The following is a 25,849-nucleotide window of genomic DNA, read 5'->3' as shown; positions in this document are numbered from 1 at the left end:
GTTTTTTTTATTATTATGCTCACAATCTAAATAGGTACAGTGTATAGTATTAACTACTGAATAAATTAAACAATTTGTTAATATTATAAAATGTTCTTCATGTGCATTGCCATTTTATAACCAAACATTATAAAACAATGTATGACAAAAACACCACCGATTTTTGTCCTGTTTAAATTTCAAAAAATTACGCTTTTAATATTTTTGTTATTATAATATTGCATTTTATAAATAAGAAATGTATTTTTTATGACAAAAACGAGCTATTTGAGACGAAAAAGTTCCAAACATCACAAATGGTCTGAAAACACTGATCTACATAGAAATATATGTTAGAAATAGAAGTGTAAGATGGCTTCGTATAACATACTTTGCATTTAAATCCCGAAAATAATATTGTTCTTGTATTATACAAGAAATAGTTTTTGATTTTACACACACAATAATATGTGACAGGTTTTAGAACAAACACGAAGTTTATTTTTCTTCAACTCTTAAACTATTATTACTTGCTTAGAATAACTAGTAGTAAATAATTATAGTTATATTATATGCAAATTTATACAATTTATATACACAGAAATCTATATACAAGTACAACGCTAACAGATCTTGATAAAGTTGAAAATGGTAAATTAAAATATTACAAAGATACAATTTATTTTCTAATAAACTAATGGTAAACATCACATAAAAGCGGTATATTTAAAATAATTCTAACTGAAGATTTCGAATTTGTTCTATAAAATATCAAATAACGATCAAGATTAACAGTCTGAAAACACACTTAGACTAGGGAAGTTTCTTGAAGCAAAAATGCAGTATTAACATTTATTTCGGGCAGCAAGGGCCATAGAATAAAATTAAATACAATGGTTTTATTAATCGTTTAAACGATGCCATTTATTTTACTTTCTTCTAGATACGAACGAATATTATCTAAAAAAAATTAAACTTCCCTAGTTTCAATGTCACTTCGTCAATCACCGCAGAAGTCAAGGAAACGAGTGATTTTGAATGTTGCACTTTACCTTGCAGTGAAATTTTATAAAAAAAGATGTTATAGTTGAGAATCTATTACTAATTCTGATTACTTCCTGTGTTTTCCAGTTCATTATAAATTCTGCTCTGACTGAAAACTCAGCATTACTAAATACTATGACGTTGTTGCAACCCGTTAGTCATTTGATATCGGGCAATACACAAAACATCGTAAACAGCGCTGAGGAATACTGAGAGTTGCCAGTAAAAAAGTCACATTTTTTTCAGTCAGGCAACACTAAATCGCGGGCCCTTTGGGCATTACGTGAGGCGACACTAGGGCGAGGGAGGGAGACTGTCATCACTCTCAAGGTACGTCACGTAATTGTCTTCTCCGTTTGGAGGACGAGGCGGAGGCAGTGAAGGCATGTCGTAGCCGTGCATCTGTGAACAAAAATAAGGAATCTTAGTATTTGCCATCTCTGTCGTGCACGTTACAATCAATACAGTAATCATTAAATTCTTTCAGGGAGGGCTTGAGAAGGATGTGGCTTACACCTTCTTCTTAAACATTTGAGGACATTCCTTTGCTTTATATTCGCATGTATAATATGCATTATGGTTATATACATATATATAGTAGTTTATTTATTTATTTATATTGTAGTTGGTTGTGCTACACATTCAAAGGATTATTCGCTGTTATTCTTTTAATTATTTCTTTCCTTAGATATAATGGATCCAGTATAAAAAATCGCAGTAGTTCCTGTCCTGACAAAGCAACTAGTGCCAAATATGGAATATTCCATGATACTCGTATGCGGTGTACTATCGAACAAATTGATTAATGGTAGGTAGGTGTACGCTTTTAATAATCAATCCATACTATACTAATATTATAAATGCGAAAGTGTGTTTGTTTGTGTGTTTATATGTTTGTCCGTCTTTCACGTCAAAACGGTGCGACGGATCAACGTGATTTTGGCATAGGGATAGTTTATGGGCCAGAGAGTGACATAGGCATAGGCTAATTTTTATCCCGGAAAAATGAACAGTTCCCGAGGGAACAGCGCGCTATAACTGAACTTCACGCGGGTGAAGCCGCGGGCAAAAGCTAGTTATGTTATAGTCGTAAGTATAAGTACCTGGTTAACAAGCTGTTGGAATGCCGCACTGTGGTGCGGCGCGCGGTCTAAGTCCGCGTGGAGGGCGAAGTCCGAGAGCGCCTTCCACGGCGGCTGGTAAGCGGTGACCTCGAGCGCCAAGCTGCCGGCTGGCTCGTGCCGCACCGGGGACCCCGCCACTAGAGGCACGCCCATCGACATATAGCCCATGCGACGGCTTTCCTGCAATTAGGGGTAGTTGATGGACTATGTGTCTACAATATGAGGTATGTAAGTACCGCTATTTTAAGGGTGTGGCTCGGCTTGGTTGATATAGCAGCATTTGATATAACTGTAGCATTTAGTAGCTACATTTGCTAGTACTCGATTCACTCAAGAAGTAAACTTTACAGAATCTTAATACCTTTGAACGAGCATTTCTTGTATATATGTATATATATTTCTATGTTATTTAGTATGTAGAGGTTTTCGGGGATGAAACATTGATCTAGCTTGGTCTTATCTCCGGGAAAACGCTTGTTGAGTTTTAGCCCGAGCAAAGCTCGGTCGCCCAGGTGCTTATTTTTAATCATATTTTATATGCTATTTTACTACCATGTCAAATACTAACACTCTTTTCCTTAAGAAATTAAGGTTATTTTAATAATATAAATGTATACCAAAGGATAAATTACCACCTTCTCCTGCTGCATCTGCATTTTCAATTGTATAGTTCGTTTCTTATCCTTACAACGCTTGTTTTGAAACCAGACCCTGATGACCCGAGGGCTGAGTCCCGTCATCTCTACCAGTTGCTCCTTCATGAGAGCGTCGGGCCGAGGGTTAGCTGCATAACAAGTTCTGAAACCAAGAAATAGGTTTTTATGAATATTTTTGAAGACTGGTTTTTATTTATTGATTGTGACATTTTATGTAAACAATAATTGGCAAGTCTGGTGCGAATCACTGTCAACAGAAGTCTATTCTTATTTAGTAAAGGATTATTAGGTTAAATAAATAAATAATCAGATAACAATTCATCTAGTCCCAAACTAAGCAAAAAGGATAACTAAGCAACGGATACACTTAGGTTTTTATTAAACTAAAAAACCAACATATAGTCATACACATTATTGAACAAGAAGAAAACATTATGAAGAATACTAAGCAATGGGTGAACTTACTTTTATAGCTAAAATACTAACGTAAATATTATTAAAGATTTAAGACTCGAAAACAAAAGTTCATATTCTTCATACATTATTATGTCCCGATCAGGAATCGAACCCGAAACAATATTCATAGTTAGGTTCTCTAAGCAATATGTTTAGGGTGTAGTTACAATTATTTTAAAATTGACTGTATTAAAAATGATAATTAAATTCTACCTAAGCGTATGTAATTGTTTTTCATTTAGGACAGTGCGAACTCTTGTAGGCTTCCCATCAGCAGCAGCGGAGGTGCGCGCCCGGCCGCTCTTGTGGGACCCAGACTCACTGCCAGAGTCTGAAATAACAAACATCAATAAAAGTTATAAAAATATCGACACAAATCCTTCAAAATTAAGTATAAATAAATTGTAAATTTCCCTGAATTGGGGAAACCAATATAAACTTGCAACACTGCAACATGTTACACAATGGCGGGAAAGTCTAATAATAAAATTCCTTTGATAACTTTTTATTACTGCTTTATATTGTAGGATGGTGGTAGGTAATAATAAATAAATATTAGTTATTCAATACAAATAGCTGAAATAATCAATTTCTAATTAACTAAAGCCGTTCTAAGTGACAGAGGGGTCAACCAAAGGGTTGGAGTAATTTGAGTCAGTTTCACACCTAGGCTAATCCCGGCCGGTCAGGGGAACTAAGTCCTTTGTAAATTTGTTATTCGTAGACGTGTCAAGGATTAACTGTATTTTAGTGATTCAGAGCTACAGGATTATGTTTTTGGAGGAAGTATTCAGAGCGCGTGCAAGGCGCGTAGATTGTGTAATTTACTTGCTTATGTACAAACTTAGAGGTCACATACATGAACTTTAAGATTTTGATGAATGCCTTCTAAAGTACTAAATTAAAATTAAAACAATCAATAATTATAATTGTCTAGCAGTCTAGACAATAATTTAACCTTGAGGAGCTCCTTTTGGATATCAAATCTAAGATTCATTTGATAAGATGTGCATTGATAAACACAACATAATTATTATTACGGTTGAGAAAACTGAATCATGTAGCAGGGTGGAACCTTAGTGCTACTAATCTTATGTTGACATCCCATACATCTGCCAAAGAAATGATAGCAGAATTGATTATGAAAAGGTTCCACCCTGGTACGTGATTTAGTTTCCTCGGCTATAATGTAAAATAATATACCTACGCATGCTACACATAGTTCGTCGTCATCGTACGGACCGAAAAAATATGGACTAAGTTAGTGGTGAAAGGAAAGCCCAGGCATGTAAAACTACGATACAATTTCCCAGGTTCATTTCAGATCAAAAACGAGTAAGTACCTATATTAGTTATACTTTAGAATATAGAACTGGGAAGGTGGTATCTTCCTTGTTTTATAAACTTTTAATGAAATAGAAAATAAAAGAAAACATGTAAAATATCACTTTCTGAAAGCCTACTAGCGCCACCTAGTATTATGTCTTCTAACACATTCCGTCTGTTGTACACCTTGTACGCGTCTTAGTTCGGATTATCGAGCATAGATGGCAGTTTTTTCAGCTGCTTGGATTGGAAGACGATTTTGAAGCTTTGATAATATTGATTGATTTATTTATTTATTCACCATAAATTTTATGTTTGTACATGAAGATCTTATTTAACATGCAATCAGTAAATGTATCAATGATTGTGATTGTATATTACGAAATTGATTACGAGGGCGATAAAGGTAATAAAAACATTTAATTTCGAAAATAAAGCCACGCTGCGTTTTATGTCAGCCTTGTAATCTAAGGGTTCCGTATTACGACAGAGCAAAACGCCGAAAAAGCTCGTGGGTATTGGTATGGGACCTTTAATATTATTATTTATTATTTTCTACTTTATGTCTAGCTGTACCCGTCCAGTCCTGGGGAACGATATAACGACTAAGGTTAGGTACCTATTCGAAATTTGAAATTCGACTAATATAGTTTTCTAGCGATACATAAAATTTTACCCCTGTATACTTAATAGTATTTTCAAAAAGTTGTTTTTTTTATTAATTTTCTTAATCTGGCAGCTAAGCTAAAATTGGACTGGGCTGGACACGTCTGTCGCATACACCCACAAAGGTGGGCTCGCGCAGTTACTTGGTGGGTGCCGGAGAACGGCCAGCAACCAGCGACATCGAGGCAGACCGAGAAGGAGATGGCGGGACGATCTGGACACGTACGCAAAGGACTGGCCTGACATTGCGTCAGAACGAGAGTTGTGGAGGTCAAGAGGGGAGACCTTTGCCCAGCAGTGGGACACTATACAGGCTTAAAAAAAACTGGCTGCACAACTATTTAAGACTGTTTTGCAATAAAAACAAATATGAAAAATATCAATTCCGAATACCATAACTGAAAAACTTAGTGGGGGTTAGTCTTTTAAAAAATCTGGAAAATCGAAAATATCTCGAAGCAGGAGAATCTTTTATTAAGGTCATTCTTCTATCTGGGGTAAAATACCTTGAATAATATTAAAAACCGTTATAATGGTGTAAGTAGGTAACCACCACGACGAATTATCTACACGACGTAGATATTTTTTTGGAAATTCCTATGGGAATTTACTTGAATCCCGGAATGTCAATTTAGTTATACTGAATCTTATTATTTACACTATTAATACTAATAAAAACGTACAGTCGAGTTGATAAACTAGTGAGAAAATTTGATCAAAAATATCTGAACACGCCGTGAACAATAGAGTCGTTTTCAGATATTTTTGATCAAATTTTTGCTCACAAGTTTATGAACTCGACTGTACTTTATGGTATAATGCACTTTACAACTTTTACAAGTAGGTAAGTTATGAAGGACGAACCCGTCGATACCTTTTTTGAGTGCAGAACCATAATAATCAGTCGAAAAAACAATAATTTAGCAAACACTACACTGTCATGTTCTTAATCTAATTGAGTGGGCAATGAAGTGATAATTTTGATATCCACGCTTTCGATAAAATCTAGGTATCTCTTTCAAATATTATCCAAAAGATCTATAAGGAAAACGCTATTTTGAATGAGCCCCGTTATCAATTTAATGCTATTAAGTACCTATAATTAATTAACAAATAATCAAAACTCAGGTGGCAAAATATTTCACAAACAATTCTTTAAAAGGGGACTCGTCCCTCAGTTGTATTTTAACTTAAATAATAGATAAAAATATATAAAATTGAGAGTCAGTTGCTACACTATTGTGTGTGTTGTGTGTGAGCGTTGCCATTTTTAACACATGTTGCGCTGGTAAGTCTGCATGAGAGCATTAGACCAAGCACAAAAACTAATAATGCGCATTTCCTACTTTTGAGGACTTTATAGTATGAACTTTTTAATAAAAACTGTGTCGTAACGTGCTCCCCCCCCCCTACCGCCCTTTAACGCATCGTAACGTTTTACAAGAAAAATTGTGTTAAGTAAGTACTTAATACTTGAACGCTCCCGAATCTACTGCCTTTATTATTTTTGACAGCATAACATCATGAGGCGGCCTGCTCACACTTGCGAAGAAATTCAATGGTGGTGACGTTTCCAATCCGCACCGGATGCGCAACGGCCCAAGCCCTCTCATTCTCGGAGGAGGCGACCGTCTAAATATTATGATCTACCTATATAGGTACCTGCTGATTAAAAAAAAATCTACTACAATATAATAAGTAAGTACTTATAACATATATAATTGGTATTGGCACGTATTGGGCATCGGTGTGCGATAGCCAGCAGTACCCTTAGTGTAAGTTTTCGGTTACAATATACGTCTCGATCGCGTTCGCGTTAAAATCTCAATTTGTATGGAAACACGAACATCGCAAACGTTCCGCTAGAGGCGCTGTTCGTGTTTGCATACAAATTGAGATTTTAATGCAAACGCGATCGAGACGTAGTTTGTAACCGAAAACTTACACTAAGGGCACAGGGCTACTACGAAACTCGAAACTTCGTTCGTATCGTACCGTCCCTCTCGCTCTCGTATTAAATAGTATAAGTGTTAGAGGACCGCACGACACGAACTTCGAGTTTCGTAGTAAGTAGCCCTGCTGGGCCAGGAGGCAAAGCGTTTTAATAATTAAACAAGTCATTTGTGTCAGAGGGACGCGTCCACGGCGCGTCACACTCGCAATCCCCGATGTGTGAACCAGACTTTATGAATAAAGCAGGCGAGGCTTTCAAGCCTCATACCGTGAGTTCTGGCCCTATACTACGAAGTGCAAAATTCAAAGTTCGTATCTTGCCGTCCCTCTGACACTAATATTATTTTGAATGACAATGAGGGGGACGGTACTATACCAACTTCGATTTTCGAAGTAGCCCCCCCAGTTCTCATCAGTAGATTGGAGTGAATACTTTTCTAACAAGTGAGTACCTATGTTTATTTGTTTGTTTGTTACACTTTAAATTGGTACTCAACTAGTTTCGTTTTTTAAATTTTAGATTTTTAAAATCATGTCAGCTAGGTACCATCAGCCCAATAAGTGGTCTATCAATTTATAAACAAGTTCCTATCAAATGAATACGTCGTTAAAGTCGAACTGGTGAGCGCGAAAACGGTGGCCCTCACCAGATCGTGCCGGCGATCGAACCCGGGACCTCAAGCTTTGTAGTCAGGTTCTCTAACCATTGGGCTATCCGGTTATCAATTTTGTCGGCTAGCGCCATCTAGCGATATCTACTTACATTACAATTACAACAATGCAGTGAAGGTGAAACGGTAAAAATAAAAATACAAAATCCTTAAGAATTTTTTTCCAAAGTGCAATAGCTAATTAAGCAAATAAAAGCGTGTCCAAAAAGAACTAGGATCACTAATATCGTCGATAGTTCGGTGGACTGTGGGAATCGGCCGCGGCGAGATGAAAGAGCGGCGGCACGATTGATCGCGATATCGGCAATCAGTGCGCAGGCGGCTTATCGCCACTTGACGCAGGGCTGCCACTTGACGGAAAAAAACCTGAACCCATCAGTGGCGGGCTGAGGTCTTTCGGGTTGTCCAGGACTCGATCGATAGAACTTGGAGGTATTTGGAGGCCCTTCCGCCCCACTGTCAGAGCGCAACTTTACCCAATACCTACCTATTACCTACCTACATATTATATACCTGCATATTACCTACATATTAGTGTCAGCTATTTTGTATGCCTTATGACGAAGCATAGCGATACCACCCAATTTTATGTAACACCTGTAACTCTAATAACCTATGTTCACAAATAAGATTTTAAGACGACCAGATGGCCTAGTGGTTAGAGAACCTGACTACGAAGCTTGAGGTCCCGGGTTCGATTCCCGTGTCGGGGCAGATATTTGTATGAAAAATACGAATGTTTGTTCTCGGGTCTTGGGTGTTTAATATGTATTTAAGTATGTATCTATCTATATAATTATATTTATCCGTTGCTTAGTACCCATAACACAAGCTTTGCTAAGCTTACTTTGGGACTAGGTCAATTGGTGTGAATTGTCCCGTGATATTTAAGTATTATTTATTTATTAAAAATGATATTGATTGATTGATTGATTCTTTCTGCTAAAGCGCTTATATCTGCAGGCGTTTCTTCGTGTCAATGGTGGCCTTAAAGGTGTTGGTGCGTGCATTTTTGTTACAGCCGCAAACTTTAAAAGTAGTGAAGGCCCTAATAAATATCATTTAATGTTGTTAAAAAAAAGGAGAACGTTTGCTCAACGAATTCCAAAGTATTTCTAAAACGAAAAGCTTTAGGTTGCATTTACTTAGGGTTATCAGAGTTCAGGAAGTTTCTTAACATGTCAAGAATTTTGGTCATTTGCCAGGCACTTATACATACCCGCGACTCCGTCTGCAACAAATCGTTTATCGCCATCCCGCGGGAACTATGCAAATTTCCGGGGTAAAAACTATCCATGTTTTTCCCAGGCTCTCAAAGTATTTTCATACCAAACTTCATTTAAATCAGTTTAGCGGTTTAAACGTGAAAGGTAACAAACAAAAAGCTGGAAAACCCCCGACTTGGTCCCTTCAAAGTTCAATATCTCAAAAACGGCTAAATCTATTTTAATGAAACATGTCTAAGAACCATCGCTAGAAAACCTCCATAGACAGACACACACAAATACACACAGACATACATAGCGGTCAAACTTATAACACCCCTCTTTTTGCGTCGGGGGTGAAAAATGAACACAGAAAGACCAAAGACAAATAAATAAAGGATAGTTCCCATCCCTGACCAACAAATCTGTGGTATCACCAAACCGCACGATAACAAACTAATTACTCGTGTAACGTAATCTCTACCACGCGACACTCATCGACTAATTCATATAGAATTGCCTGGAACTGCGCAGGATTCGTATTTCGCCTTGATTAACTAGAATTCATAGTTCAGTATTAAAAGTAATACTCGTAGTAGTTAGTACAAACACAGCCTAAGAAAAAGCCGGCCAAGAGTGTGTCGGACACGCTCGAAATAGGGTTCCGTAGCCATTACGAAAAATTAAGTAATATTTTTCTATGGATTTCGTATTTTATATGGAATCTTCCAAATTTAGGTATATTTTATACCTTAGGCTGCTTTTTACTCATAAACTACTAATAATTCTCAAGCAAACTTAGCCGTTATAGTTTTCCTTGAATGTTTGATGTACTTACTATCATCCTGTTTGTTTTTTAATTTTTCCACCCACCGGTTTAGTTTTAGGAGGGGGGGCACGCTCGATTTTAATGAAAATTTGCACTTTAAAGTTGAATATTTCGCAAACAAATCACTGAATCGAAAAATCGTCTTAGCAACCCCCTAATGGTGTTAATATACCTATCCAACGATACCCAACACTATAGGGTTGGATGAGAAAAAAAAACCACCCCCACTTTACGTCTATGGGAGGTATACCCTAAAAAAAATTTTTTTTGAATTTTTAATTATACCATTTTTTCGGCATTTTAGGCATATATCCGTGCAAAATTACAACTTTCTAGCATTGATAGTCCCTGAGCAAAGCCGCGGACGGACAGACAGACAGACAGACAGACAGACAGCCAGACAGACAGACAGACAGACAAACAGACAGACAGACAGACATGGCGAAACTATAAGGGTTCCGTTTTTGCCATTTTGGAACCGGAACCCTAAAAACTCAGGTGCTTTTGAGATAAAGACGAAGACTTGAGCCCTGAGCACACTTTTAGATCCACCACAGTTTACATATGGTAGGTACTATATGCTCGAAAAGTCACGTGCTAAATATAGATTCCAACTTCGCATTATTAAGAAACTATTATTACTACTACTCGTATCTATCTACTATTATCTTACAATCATTTCCAACATAATAATGAAGTTTTGTATTCCTAGTTTGCGGAAGTTCCATACCAACCACTCTAAACGGGTTTAAAGTTAATCAATTTAGATGGTGAATTTCTAAAAAAACTTTTCTTATTCCTTATGTACATCATAACATAAACAGATTCTGTACCTATGTAGAATTCCAGCTTCTAGGACTAGAGAAATATTTGGAATATTTGATTGGGCTGGGCATTGATGAGTCAGTCAGTCAGAACTTTTCCATTGTATACAGGTATGTGTTAATTTTATAAAAAGTGTTTTCAACTATGTCAAACGCACCCCCATTAGATAGCCATGAAAAACATCGGGGGGCCATATACATATAATAAAAGACAATTTGAAAATAATCTGGTCAGGATCGTATTATCCAATCCGATCCCCCATAAATTATCTATTTTTATTGCACAATAATGGTATTATGTATGTTTGTATGTATGTTTAGACGACCAGATGGCCTAGTGGTTAGAGAACCTGACAACGAAGCTTGAGGTCCCGGGTTCGATTCCCGTGTCGGGGCAGATATTTGTATGAAAATACGAATGTTTGTTCTCGGGTCTTGGGTGTTTACTATGTATTTAAGTATGTATCTATCTATATAATTATATTTATCCGTTGCTTAGTACCCATAACACAAGCTTTGCTAAGCTTACTTTGGGACTAGGTCAATCGGTGTGAATTGTCCTGTGATATTTATTTATTATTTATTTATGTGATGTGTTCAGATATATTAACTAAGATAACTATAGCCCAAGCCCTCTTGTTCTGAGAGGAGGCCTGTGCCCAGCAGTGGGACGTATATAGGCTGGGATGATGATGATGATGATGTGTTCAGATGGTAGGACCTTGTGCAAGGTCCGTTCGGATTGCTACCACCATCTTGCTCGCTAATCCTGACGTGAAGCAGCAGTGCTTACACTGTTGTGTTTCGGCATGGAGAGCAAGGCAGCCGGTGAAATTACTGGCACTTGAGGTATCCTATCTTAGGCCTCTAGGTTAGCAACGCATCTGCAATCCCCCTGGTGTTGCAGATATCTATGGGCGGTGGTGATCTCTTACCATCAGGAGACCCACTTGCTCGTTTGCCATCTAGTCGAATAAAAAAAAACATAATACATGATCCATTGCCGCGATCTACGTCCCACAGTTGAGACAGTGAGAAGACATATCCTATCTACATGATTACTGGAAGAAATAAAAAAAAAACCATAACTACTTAACTGTTCAGTTTCTTGCTTCGTTTCTTTTCAGTTGTCAGTTCCGGTAGCTCTGCTCTGGTAGAATCAGACATGTAAAGGAGCCCACGGGGCCTATTTTCTAAATATATTTTTATTTTTCACACCAGAAGAGCACCGAAATCACTAATAGCTTCAAGGGAACCCCATACGCGTACAAAAAGGAAGATATGGCACGGTTAAAGATTCTTAATAGTTCGAACTAACCACTCCACTTACCCGTTTACCGATGGATATACCAGTGCAAGTTTTTAGAAAAACTGTTTTATGGCAGACTTTAATTCGCCCGTCTTCGGAGATAGACCTCCTCTCTTATTCTCCACACATGACGATCCATTGCCAATGCATCCATCCACCTGCCTGCCGGCAGATTTCGTCCCTCCAGCTCATGGGTGATTTCCTTTACTGCGAGTATTTGCGTGGGGTCTCCACTCGAGTGTTCGTCTTGCCAAACCTTTGCAGTAGTTAATGTTTCTTGTAGTTTAGACAAAAAAGGTTCTACTCACCGGACATGGACTCCTGGAGAGGATGCGAATTGTTGTTGCTTAGTGTCGTGTTGTTGTTGCTTTCGGCGCCACTTCCTCCGCTAGTGTTCGCTGTCTGTAAACGGACGCCGTTTTAACCCCGTCCACTTCCTTTACAGGCAATTATTTAGTATTGAAAAGCCAAAGCCAACTAATTTTTAGGCATTGTATTTTAAATCAAGTATCGTAAGTAAACAAAAGATTACTTTGCTTCAAGTACCTATTCCATTAGAAGTTTTTATACTACGTGTTTGAAAATTTTGGAGCAAACATCTAAGAGAGTAATGGGCCTATAGTTATTTTGGTGCATCGGTTGGTCCACTTTTATGAATAGGATTGACCGTAACCGTCGTCTTCCGTGCGGTAAAGTGCCGGAACCGATGCTAAGGTTAAAGAAAACTGTCACATACAATAACAGGGACTTAAAATAGATTGGGGATACTGGCCTATAGTGTACTAATATTGTTATGCTTTAGTTTGCTAATATAAAGGGCTTACCATATACATACCTTTTCTAGTACATCGTGGTCTTCTCTACAATATAACGCGCCTCCCTCTCTCAACGCAAATTCGTCTCCTGCAAATAACCCAAAAATAAAACTACCTTCTCTTCCTTGAGTTTTCGAAATTCATTTGCGGAATTACATTTGAAATTTACCACGAGATTTACGGTGAAGGAAAACATCGTAAGGAAACCTACAACCTGCGAAGTAATTCAATGGTGTGTGTCATTCTGAGAGGTGGGCTGTGCCCAGCAGTAGGACGTATATTATATGGGCTGAGATGAATATGCGCCACTGCTAGGAAATGGCCTCCCATGTTATTTATTTGATATTTATTTATTTAATCTTTAGTGTGTAGAACTTTAAAGGCTATAATATAGATGGCGCCACTAACCAGGTATGAGTTGCCTCGCGCATGCGCAGCAGCGGAAACAATCAATGTGGTAGATCTTCGTCTTGGCGCGCATCACGAAGTCGTTCTTGCTAAACGATGAGCCGCACTTGTCGCACTTGGTGCCGAATAACCTGTGGGAAGGAGACGGCACGTTTTGATCGAGTCTGTCGTTGCATGGCAGAAGATATATCGATGGACTAAACTAGAAGCATGTATCTGCGACTGTTAGGTACCTACTATCGAATTATTTGAGTCTTGCTTGAACCACCGTAATACTAATATAAGTTTCAAAAACTTAGTTCGTGTATGAGTACGCAAGGATCGTGAGTTCGAATCCGCCTACCTCCTCTGAGTTTTCGAAATTCATGTTCGAAAAGAAATTTGTAATTTACCACGAGCTTTACGGTGAAAGAAAAACGTGAGGAAACCTGCACAAATCTGGAAAGCAATACGTGTGGAATTCTCGATCCGCACTTGGTCCGCGTGGGAACTACGGCCCAAGCCCTTTCGATCTGAGAGGAGTCGTGCCCAACAGAGGGTCGTATAAAGGCTTGCTTATAGGCTCGCTGGGCTGATATGGTCTAGAAATAATGAAATTTCCTAATATCCTGCGTTAGCAAAAAGCCCATAGCGATAAGGCCGCCTATTGCTGATAATGATGATGAGTCCAAAAACGGAAGCGGTCAAATACGCAGGCGCACTCGTCCTCCCTCTCCTTGGTTCAGTGGAACGGTAAACCGCTACGACTGAAGGAGAGTTCAGATGATGTGTCTGACCGATGGCAACTATACGCCCTCTACCATCGCCCTAGGCCATCCACCTTGCCTTGCTGAATCGCCGAGTCCGCCAAGCCTCTTTGCATATCTGCGCGAGGTAGCCTTCCTCGCCGAATCAGACTTTCAAGCTGCGCGGGAGGGGACCGCTCACTCACAAACAGTCGCCACAAGCTGCCTGTGATGACTAACTGCACTGTCGTCGCCTATTGTTAACCTTGTAATGTACCATCAACCAAATAAGTGGTCTATCAATTTTTAAACAAGTTCCTATTTAATGGATATGTCGCTAAAGTCGAACTTAGACACGTCTATTGGCATTATTGTTTTATGACATGCAAACTATTTCGAAAACACAAACCAAAAAAAGAGACCAGCGCTGGGAATCACACCCAGGTCCTCAGCATTACGTGCTGCGTGCTATACCGCTACACCACCACTGGAGACGAGTACAGACACAAATTCCTCCTATGCACCACATAGCTTGTTTGTTTCTTATTTAGTCACTTAAGCAGCGACATTAGCGACATCTATGCTTTAGCCCTCATCGAGAAACTTTCAGCACCCCATCGGAACTAACCGCTCACCCGGACAAGAGATGTCGCTATTAAGCAATCAAATTAAGATTGGTTTTTGGAGTCTTTTTGTATTTTTTATTTCAACTCCAAATTTTGTTACTTTTACAGTCATCCCGTAAAATTCACATTGAAAATACAAACTGAAACATAGATGCACAGAAAAACCAGAAAAAGAGACTAGCGCTGGGAATCGAACCCAGGTCCTCGGCATTCCGTGCTACGTGCTATACCCAGCGCTGGTCACTTTTTCTGGTTTTTCTGTGCATCTATGTTTCAGTTTGTATTTTCTATGTGGATTTTACGGGATGACCGTAAAAGTAACAAAATTTGGAATTGGAGTAAAAAATACAAAAATACTCCAAAAACCAATCTTAATGCAAACGATTATCAACTTCAGGGTGGTAGACCACATATTTTGCTGATGGTACTTTCTTTCTGTATCGCCTACTATTTCTGGTGTACAATAAAGAGTCATTGTATTGTATTGTATCCCCACTACTTTTTTTACCCTCTTTTACTTAATAAAATGGTCCCAAATCTTTTTGTCTTTAGATCCCAGCATAGTCTAGACGGCTCCTACCGCCCTGAATTCAAACTGCCTCGAACCCACCCCACACCTAGTGTATTCAGTGAGTAAGGAACCCCAAAACCTCTAAGCACATTTTGAGCCGAGGTTATTGACCGGCACTTAGCGAATGAGGCGCGCCCCTGGCAATCTGACTAAAAGCATTGCTAGGGTTGTACATAGGGAGTGTTGGAGCGACTAAGGGCATATAATATTTGGCGCCATTTCATTGAAGTGACAGGTGATAATAGGTGACATTACAATACGTTATTTGAGAAATCCTGAATTAGCCATCATTCTGTATATTATTATTATCCCAGTAATATTATAAATGTGAAAGTTTGTAAGTCTGTTTGTTTGTTTGTTACTTTATCACGTCTAAGCCGCTGAACCGATTCAGCTAAATAAATAAATATCATGGGACACCTGACACCAAATTTACCTACTATGGTTACTAGGCAACGGAAAAACATACTTATATACATATTAAATATCCAAGACCCGAGAACATACATTCGTTTTATTCATACAAATATCAGCCCCGGCCGGGAATCGAACCCGGGACCTCAAGCTTCGTAGTCAGGTTCTCTAACCACTTGGCCATCCGGTTATCTAAGATGAAATTCGGTATAGGTACAGATAGTTTGTGTCCCGGGGAAGGACATACTTAGTATAGTTTTAATCCCGGAAAATTGCATAGTTCCCGCGGGATAGCGATAAACTTATTCTGCGCGGACGGAGTCGCGGGTAACGGCTAGTAAACATATAGATAAACAGTGGAAAGAAAAATTAATTCTGTTGAAAATTTATTTTTTTCACCTAACCTAACCTTAGGTTACAATACAATTATGTTACCTAAGATTAGGTTTCGTTTAATAATCTGATTCACTGAATAAACTGACTTTTACAATTACAAAAATACCTGAATATCACCTAGTTTTATAGTTTTCTAACAAAACTATTAAGATTGGTTTTTTGGAATCTTTTTGTATTTTTTATTTCAATTACAATTTTTTTTATTACTTTTACAGTCATCCCGTAAAACCCACCACCACTGGACAAAACACTGGGTCCAGTGGTGGTGTAGTGGTATAGCACGTGGCACGGAATGCCGAGGACCTGGGTTCGATTCCCAGCACTGGTCTTATTTTTCTGGTTTTACTATGCATCTATATTTCAGTTTGTATTTTCGATAACAAAACTATAGCAACCAGATGATTTTGATGACATCAATAGTGCCATAGACAATCCAATGTTTTTTTATGTACTTGATTTCTTAGGCATTTAATATTTTTGTCACACCTGCCCTTATTTCGTCAACCCTAGCGCCGAATGTCGGGTGGAGAGGAGCGCAAAAGAGTTCTGAATGTTTCCGAATAAAATGTATCTCTAGCTACATTTAGGTAGATATTATATTTCAGTTCCAATTCGCGCTTGAATTCGCCGTTATCGTAAGGTTTTTGCTGAAATCGAAAAAGGCAGACGCAGTCACTTTATTTGCTTGTTGAAAATAATTTACGCATTTCTACAATAAATAAAATACAACACTAAACCATACAATATTGTCCCTTTTTTGAAAACCACATAGTTTTTTTATCAAACAAAAAAATCGGACTACCGAACCAGATTCGAACCCGCCTCTCCTGGCTGTAGGTACATACACACTAAATGTTGCTACCAACTGCATCTTAGGGCTCCAAAAATAAAAATAATCTTATGTAATCAGTTTCGGCTGTGATGAAGATTTCAGACACTTTTTTTCTTTTTTTTTAGCGTTTGGTCTACCTACTAAACTTTTATAGAGGAAATAGTAAGACAATAACGTGAAATATTTTAAAGCAAGACAAAATACAGTTAATCAAACAACCCGCCTTGCGTCAAAAAATCAAAGCATAAACAAACACTAAGTATGTATTTTATATCTACTTATTATAAATTAATTTTGTGATTCTGAAATTTTATGTCGATCTAGCTCTTTTTTTTCTAACTTATTGAATTACTATGAAGTCGGAATATTTATATAACTTGTAATTTGATCCTGTGCCTATTATTATTCTAATGTCAACTGTCATAATATGTCAGTTCATCCGCCTCCGCGACACAGCTGCTAAATGTGACCACACACATTGCGAGAGATAGCATAAAATGTTATGTTAAGATCACTTGTAGTCATACGTATATCTCATGCTTCTATGATTAATGACAAACAAATTATTATAGGCTAGTGTAGGTACTTAGGTACTAAAAATTGTTAATAGTCGCGTGTAATATGGTTTTTCCTACTCACAATCAAGAGCACAATTATTATTGATTCTGATAGTTTAAAAAAAAAAATATCCCCAAAAAAATTTCACTTTTGCGACGTTTTTTTCATACACTCAGTATGGGCCGTGGCAAAACTGATTCCTAAAATCATCATCATCGTCCCAGCCTATATACGTCCCACAGCTGGGCACAGGCCTCCTCTCAGAACAAGAGGGCTTGGGCCATAGTTCCCACGCGGGCCCAGTGCGGATTGGAAACTTCGCACGCATCATTGAATCGCTTCGCAGGTTTGTGCAGGTTTACTCACGATGTTTTCCTTCACCGCAAAGCTCGTGGTAAATTTCAAATGTAATTCCGCACATGAAATTCATAAAATGTTGTACTTATGAAAAAACTTTTTTTTGAAAACGCCTAGTAACAGAAAATATTGGATAGGAACGGTATTTTTTCCTTTCCTCTGTCAATTAAACTAAAAATGGTGGAAGTTTCGCGTGAAGTCACGCAGTGCGGCACACTTGAGCACGCATTTGACATTTTAACTTTTTTTCCTCTTTCTCACCTTTCGAGAAGCGGGATTTAATCTGTTTTTGATTTTAGTTCAAAATAAGCTTACATGACTCTATTCTGAAACTCATGTACCTAATGTACAGTCAACTCCATTCATATCTGCCACTGCCACAGCAGTGCGTGAAAATATATCTGTGCCCTTAGTGTAAGTTTTCATTTACAAAATACGTCTCGATCGCGTTCGCGTAAAATCTCAAGTTGTATGGAAACACGAACATCGCAAACGTTCCGCTAGAGGCGCTGTTCGTATTTGCATACAAATTGAGATTTTAACGCGAACGCGATCGAGACGTATTTTGTAACCGAAAACTTACACTAAGGGCACTGTTCGTGTTTGCACCAATTGAGATTTTAACGCGAACGCGATCGAGACGTATTTTGTAACAGAAAACGTACACTAAGGGCACTGATAATGTCCTAATGCAGCTTACTGTACATTGAAAATATCTAGATATTACATATTATTATTTTTCTTTCCTCATTGCAAATTGTGATAAGTTCACCTAAATGGTATATACTTAATTAATTGCCAAATATGAGGCAATTGCCTAAAAGTCTTACGAAATCTGACTTCCTTTGAAAGTGAATGGTCGCTTTGTAACTAGAGTGAAAATCAAGTGTAATAAGTAAGAGAAGGGAATTCAATTTATATGATTATTGAGTTGCAAAAAGCAAAATTACTTACTGACTTTGTACGGAAACAGCGCGTGAAAATATTGAGCATTTTATTTGTTTTGTCGTTGTTGGTTAGTTAAGTTAATAATGTATAAGATCCATCGCTAGAAAACCAGCTCTCAAATAAAAAAAACCGTATTCAAATCGGTCCACCCGTTTAAGAGCTACGGTGCCACAGACAGACAAACAGACACAAAGACACACAGACACAAAGACACACAGACACACATAGCGGTCAAACTTATGACACCCTCTTTTTGCGTCGGGGGTTAAAAAAGAGTGAAACTTTTGAATCGGTGTACAGTGGGCGGCAACGGTTTATCATTATTATATCAGTGAGTTTTCATTGCCCAATGGACTCATCTTCCCAGGCTGCTGGGCACTGGCTTTCTCCCGGAATCTATTGCGCGACTACTCAATTATGTTGATGTCTGTTTCCATACCCGATACCTACACGATGTTATGGGGTCCGGCTGCACGCTCGCTTTGCCTAATTTGCACAAGCACGTTTTGGACGTCATATAGTTTTTATGCCAATTTGTGCACAAGCTGCGTGGAGACGGACTTATAGATTAAGAAACTAAAGAGAAGTCCTTACTGTATCTATCTAATACCTTTAAACGAGCAATTTTTTATATATATATTTCGGGGATCGCGGAAACGGCTCCAACGATTTTGATGACGAATTTGGTATGTGGGAGTTTTTGGGGATGACAAATCGATCTAGCTGGGTCTTATCTCTGGGAAAAAGCTCATTATCAAGTTTTATTCCGAGGAAAGCTCGGTCGCCCAAGTAGGTCAAGGGCAAGGTTACAAAAATATGTATACACGACTTTATGCACTTAACGTTAAGGCCGTGTATACATATTTTTGCAACTTTGGCTGTGCTGGATTTTTGTACAGAAATGATATGGAACTTTTAGAATATTATGGAACGTCAAATTGTTTGTACTGTCACCGGCATTAATATCCTGCCACATCGGAGCATGCAAAAATATCTGACACGTCCTACCGGCCCTAGAAATAATAATAATAATAATGATTTATTTCAGGAAACTATAATAGGCGCGCGAATCCTGTATCTCGGTAGTCTGCGAGTGCGGATTAAATACGGCGCGGAATAAGTCATATCAGATATTTACGCACGCTTTGCTGTGTCAGATATTTCAGATATTGGTGTTGGTAACTGTACGCGGTAGCTCGTAGTCGTAGTAGAAATGGTGTGAAACTTCTGTATGATCATTCAGAGTTTGAGGTTTAAATGTTTTAGAGATAAAACTAAAACAACGCTACTACAACCTTGTAGGCCTACTGCCAACGTTATTTATAATAGCAAAGGTAATAGACTAGTTTAGTATTCCGTGGTAAACCGGTGTGATGCAGCTTCTCGTGCCGAAAAATGTTCAAAATACTAATATCACTCGTAAATATTTGAATCTCAAATCCAACTCCACCGGCCGTCAATCACACCGCCGGCGCCACTTTTTAAACAACACCAAAGATGAATTCACTAAAATAACCGCATCTTGTTTACCTTTTCACCCTTCCATCTCTCGGTAAAATATAGAATTACACATCAACAACATTATATTGTCTGTGGTATTACGCATTTACAAACATACGCGGCCCTGTTACCACGAGATAAGGTGTCAAATAGAACGTGTAAATTTAGGGATGAGTTTCACGCTCGCAGAATAATATTTGTCGTCTATACTCTGATGTGCCGAAGAGAAAACAAACTGGGTTTGACTGAGCATTATGTATTTTGGCGCCAAAACAAACGTCAGTTTGACAGCGCGGCGGGCGGCGGGAACCCGATATGCCTATGGTATGTTTGTTCCCGTTTACACCGGCCGGATAAGCGGGTTTTCGATTACGTTTTTTATCTTGTATTTTCTGTAAATAAGGTTGTTAATGCAAGTTTGGTTTGCCGCATCAACTTTAGTCATTATTAGAGTTAGCTGTCGTCATAATCATAATTGCGTTCAGTATTACTGTAGTATTATTGTAGTTTAAATTACATGACAGACAATCCTTTTTATCTAAGTTCCAGTTAAGATTAGATAAATTCCATTCATTTACTAGAGTTTTGTTTGTTTTTTCCTTAAATCAATCGGTAACGGACAATTAAAGAGAATACAGGAAGTACTTCACCGGTAAACGAATAAATAAATCGATTTGTTAATTAGTATGTTTCCGTTGTTTACTCGAGTCCGTCACTCGATACGGGGCATAGACTATAGAGTAAACAACTGTTTCCGTCCATCGCTACTCTGCGGAAGGGTTGAATTCAAAAATATTTTCGCAGTCCCTCTGTTGTCTGTTCTGTGTCTCGTCTCCAAGGTTAGATCTTGCTAAAACATTATTTAAGGGCTAAAATTTTATTGGAAAACCCTGATTCATCATCATCATCGTCATCTTAGCCTAATATTATACTGAGCACAGGTCTCCTCTCGCGAAAAAGCCGTGGTGGCTGAGTCGTTTGACCTATAGCCTCTCAAGCAGAGGATAGTGCGTTCAAACCCCGACTCGCACCTCTGAGTTTTTCGAAATTCATGTGCGTAATTACATTTGAAATTAACCACGAGATTTACGGTGTAGGAAAACATCGTGAGGAAACCTGCACAAACCTGCGAAGCAATTCAATGGCGTGTGAATGGTGTGTGTGTGGCGTGTGTGATCCGAACTGGGCCCGCATGGGAACTACGGCCCAAGCCCTCTCATCCTGAGAGGAGGCCTGTGCCCAGCAGTGGGACGTACGCTGGCATGATAACGGAGCGTGCAAAACTATCTGACACGCACGTCCTATCGGCCACAGAAATAGAGGCATAAGTCAGATATTTATGCACGCATGTGTCAGATATTGGTGCTGGTGATCGTACAGAAAGAAAATATTGCAAATGCACAATAAACCTATTGCTTACCTTAGAAAATCTCTATGTGTATACTTGTGTTTCTGTACTGTTACTGTATTGGTGTGCAATAAAGAGTTATTGTATTGTATTGTATTGTAAACGGATTTGAAGACCTTTGTACAATCACCAGCATTAATATCTGCCACAGCAGAGCGTGCAAAAATGTCTGACACGTCCTTCCGGCCCTAGGAATAGAGTCGTATCAAATATTTATGCACGCTTGTTGTGTCAGATTTTGGTGCTGGTAACTGTACTAGCTTCTGTGCTAGAACTGTGTGTTGTCTGGAAGTCAATTAGATAATCAACGTTACTTTTCGCTGCTTTAATTTAATACTGACACAACTGAAAATTCCATGGTAATTCCATTAAAATAAGTGACGTGAAAGTTCAATTTTAACGCCCTTTTTGTTAGGGTTCCGGAGCCAAAATGGCAAAAACGGAACCCTTATAGTTTCGCCATGTCTGTCTGTCTGTCTGTCCGTCCGCGGCTTTGCTCAGGGACTATCAATGCTAGAAAGCTGTAATTTTGCACGAATATATATGAAAACTATGCCGACAAAACGTACAATTAAAAATTCAAAAAATATTTTTTAGGGTACCTCCCATAGACGTAAAGGGGGTGTTTTTTTTTTCTCATCCTACCCTATAGTGTGCGGTATCGTTGGATAGGTCTTTTAAAACTGTTAGGGGTTTGCTATGAGTCAATTTTTCGATTCAGTGATTTGTTTGCGAAATATTCACCTTTAAAGTGCAAATTTTCATAAAATCGAGCGTCCCCCCTCTAAAATCTAAACCGGTGGATGGAAAAATTTGAAAAAATTCAGGATGGTAGTAAGTATATCAAACTTGCAAGGAAAACTATAACGGTTAAGTTTTCTGAGAATTATTAGTAGTTTATGAGTAAATAGCAGCCTAAGGTATAAATATACCTAAACTTGGAAGATTCCGTATAAAATACGAAATCCTTAGAAAAATGTTACTTAATTTTTTCGTAATGGCTACGGAACCCTATTCTGGGCGTGTCCGACACGCTCTTGGCCGGTTTTATTTTGGATTGTGTCATTATCAATCTAAAGCAGTGTTTTGCAAATATACAGATCGATTTATTTAATTTAAGGTAACGGTAGCTAAAGTTAACAGTAGTCAAAGGGTTGAAACTGTGCCCCCTAGGTTCCCGTCTGTAAATAGCGAACGCTGCAACGTGATACTGCGCGCGCGCATCGGGTTACGCTAATTGCGGGGCGCGGGAGTCAAGCTGAGTGACGTGGGGAGGATGCTGAGGATGTTGTTTCCTCACGGATCTAGTTAGAAAGGTACTGAAGTACTCTTGTATAGGATGATGGCTGAGGTAATGTTGCTGAGGTTAAGGTTAAGCTTACTTAACTACGAAAAAAACGGCCAAGAGCGTGTCGGACACGCCCAAAATAGGAATTTTCATAACCTAGGCTGCTATTTACTTTTAAACTACTCATAATTTTCAAGCAAACTTAACCGTTATAGTTTTCCTTATAACTATCATTTTCCACCCACCGGTTTAGAGTTTAGAGGAGAAGGGAGGGGGGGGGGGCACTCGATTTAATGAAAATTGCCTTTAAAGTTGAATATTTCGCAAACAAATCATTGAATCAAAAAATCGTCTTTGCAACCCCGTAATGGTTTTAAAATACTTATCTAACCCCCACTATAAGGTTGGATGAGAAAAAAATCACCCCCACTTTTCGTCTATGGGAGGTACGTTTTTTTTTTAAATTTTAATTGTACCATTTTTGTCGGCATAGTTTTCATATATGTCCGTGAAAAATTACAGCTTTCCAGCATTGATAGTCCTTGAGCAAAAGCCGCGGACGGACGTATAGACAGACATGGCGAAACTATAAAACTACACCCTGTCACCCACATTTCAGGGGTATATGGGAGTGGTATGTCAAAACACAGCAGTTTATTACCAGTGAAGAATATTGTGACGCCATCTCATTCGTCATTACATTAAGGCCAATGAGTAGTTTTATTCGGCATCGACTAGAGACCCTCATTAAACCAATCGTGATACCGACAGCAATTAAATAATTTATACATAGTGCAATTGGATTTGTCTTCCTGTATTAGTTGGTGTTTGCCGTCAGCCGCAGAATAAGAATAAGAGAATAGAAACATTCTTTGAATTAAAACTATCGGGAGACGCAGTCATAGCAGACGTAGTCAATTGGGTATTAAAATAGATAGACAAATCACGGTTGGCTTTTCGTTCGAGCTCAAATTGAGAAGGAGCACGGGTTCGCTCGAAACATGTCGGGTTGATTGGTTTAATTTTATGATTTTCGTCTCGTGATCATGGCACATGCAACTGTGCCGAAATATCGAGTTTCTCTAAAATCAAGGTATGCGGAACAGAACCCGAATTTAAATCATAAAACTATTATGGTCACCCAGTTATACAATAAAATAACCCTCCTTCGGGCAGTCGGGTAATAAAGCTTATTACTATTTCTATTTCTTTAGGTACTATGGCCAGCAAAAGTCCACGTAAACGTAAGGTGTCCATCCACTTATGCAGGCCATTGTACGTACGTAACTCTTTCCCATTTGGTAGACCTTTGAGTAGATCCTCACCTAGTATAGTCCCTTTTGCAATACGTCTTCCCGTCCCTCACGAAGCAGGTGCAGCTCTCGTCCAGGAACTGCCGACACTCCTGGCACTTGAGGCAGGCGGCGTGCCACTCCAGGTCCGGCGCCACCCGCAGGATGTACTGGTCGTGGATTTGACCGCCGCAGCCCACGCAGAGAGAGAGCCGCAGTTTTTCTGTGGAAAAGAAAGAATATTAAGCTTGCCTTCGAAATTCCAAAAGCTGGTGGTCCAAAAAATGGTTGTTTGATATGAAATGTGTACTTATATCTATATCAGAATTATATTATAACTCGTGGTGGCGTAAGGTTTGACCTATTGCCTCTCAAGCAGAAGGTGGTGGGTTCAAACCCAGGCTCGCACCACTGAGCTATTCTGAATTTATGTGCGAAATTACATTTGATATTTTAATATACCACGAGCTTTACGGGGAAGGAAAACATTGTAAGGAAACCTGCACAAACCGGCAAAGAAATTTAATGGTGTGTGTGTGTGTGAAGTTCCCAACCCGCACTGAGCCTGCGTGTCAGATATTTTTGCACGCTCATCTGTAGATTTTAATGCAGGTTTTGCTTTAACCTCGTATGCCCCCTCCCCTCAAATTTTGTAGACCAAATTTTGAAACTTAATGCAAATAAAAAACAATTGACTGCTTTGGCGTGTGTTACTAAACTACTAATTTTGAACGCCGAGTCTTTTTTAACAGCTTATACGGTGTCCCACTGCTGGGCAAAGACCTCCCCTTTCTCCTTCCACTCGTCCCTGGCTTCTGCAAAATATTGCTAGTCCGGCTGGAATCGCTCCAAATCGTCCCGCCACCACCTCTACCTTTGTGTCTTACAAGGTTGAAACTAAAATCCTATAAATACCTGCACAAAAACAACAAAATTGTACAAAAACGTAATAAAAACATGAATAACAAAGAAATATGAATAGATAATGTGGATCGATAATTTAGGTGGGCGGGGCGGCCACGCCTTCGCCGCTGTTGCCGTCCCGCTCTGGCGTGCTATATGAAACATTTTTATTGAATGGGCTATAGTAGGTATACTGTGTAGCTTTTGAATTGATACTTGGTTCAGGATATTTGGAGAAATAAAGATTACCTATCTGCTTTTGGAGAAACTATCCTAGTAATATTATAAATGCAAAAGTTTGTGAGTATGTTTGTTCACCTTCCTCCTTGGACGACCGGATAGCCCAGTGGTTAGAGAACCTGACTACGAAGCTTGAGGTCCCGGGTTCGATATTTCTATGAATAATACGAATGTTTGTTTGCGGGTCTTGGATGTTTAATTTGTATTTAACTATGTAATTATCTATCTATAGTCTGTTTTTAGGGTTCCGGAGCCAAAATGGCATAAACGGAACCCTTATAGTTTCGCCATGTCTGTCTGTCTGTCTGTCCGTCCGCGACTTTACTCAGGGACTATCAAAGCTAGAAAGCTGTAATTTTGCACGGATATATATGTAAGCTATGCCGACAAAATACTACAATATTTTTTTTTTTATAAATATTCTAGGTTAGGTACCTCCATAGACGTAAAGTGGGGGTGATTTTTTTTCTCATCCCACCCTATAGTGTGTGGTATCGCTGGACTGGTCTTTTAAAACCATTAGGGG

The 25,849-nt window shown here is 38.7% G+C and overlaps 1 protein-coding gene across 1 annotated transcript; it reads right to left on the bottom strand.

The window, feature by feature from the left end:
• Window positions 1-24,297, bottom strand: LOC141440354 (insulin gene enhancer protein ISL-1-like). The gene is made up of 8 exons (XM_074104861.1): window positions 24,214-24,297; window positions 13,266-13,396; window positions 12,878-12,945; window positions 12,351-12,444; window positions 3,473-3,590; window positions 2,783-2,945; window positions 2,127-2,327; window positions 1-1,425 (listed from the first exon to the last, which is right to left on the bottom strand). The coding sequence occupies exons 2-8, from the start codon at window positions 13,336-13,338 to the stop codon at window positions 1,318-1,320; spliced, it is 825 nt and encodes a 274-aa protein (XP_073960962.1). The 5' UTR covers window positions 13,339-13,396; window positions 24,214-24,297; the 3' UTR covers window positions 1-1,317.
• Between the last annotated feature and the right edge of the window lie 1,552 nt (window positions 24,298-25,849).

The sequence above is a fragment of the Choristoneura fumiferana genome, chromosome 22 (assembly GCF_025370935.1).
Source record: "Choristoneura fumiferana chromosome 22, NRCan_CFum_1, whole genome shotgun sequence".
Taxonomy (NCBI): Eukaryota; Metazoa; Arthropoda; class Insecta; order Lepidoptera; family Tortricidae; genus Choristoneura; species Choristoneura fumiferana.
Note: the sequence above shows the minus strand (reverse complement) of the source record. Positions and strands in the feature narration are given on the sequence as shown.

Excerpts from the sequence above, each read along its gene's own strand:
- LOC141440354 (XM_074104861.1), bottom strand. The coding sequence starts at position 13,338 with ATGCGCGCCAAGACGAAGATCTACCACATTGATTGTTTCCGCTGCTGC. Across the intron at positions 3,591-12,350 it reads TCTCCAGGAGTCCATGTCCG|ACTCTGGCAGTGAGTCTGGG; the intron begins GTGAGTAGAACC and ends TTGTTATTTCAG. Across the intron at positions 2,946-3,472 it reads AAACAATTACATACGCTTAG|AACTTGTTATGCAGCTAACC; the intron begins GTAGAATTTAAT and ends TCTTGGTTTCAG.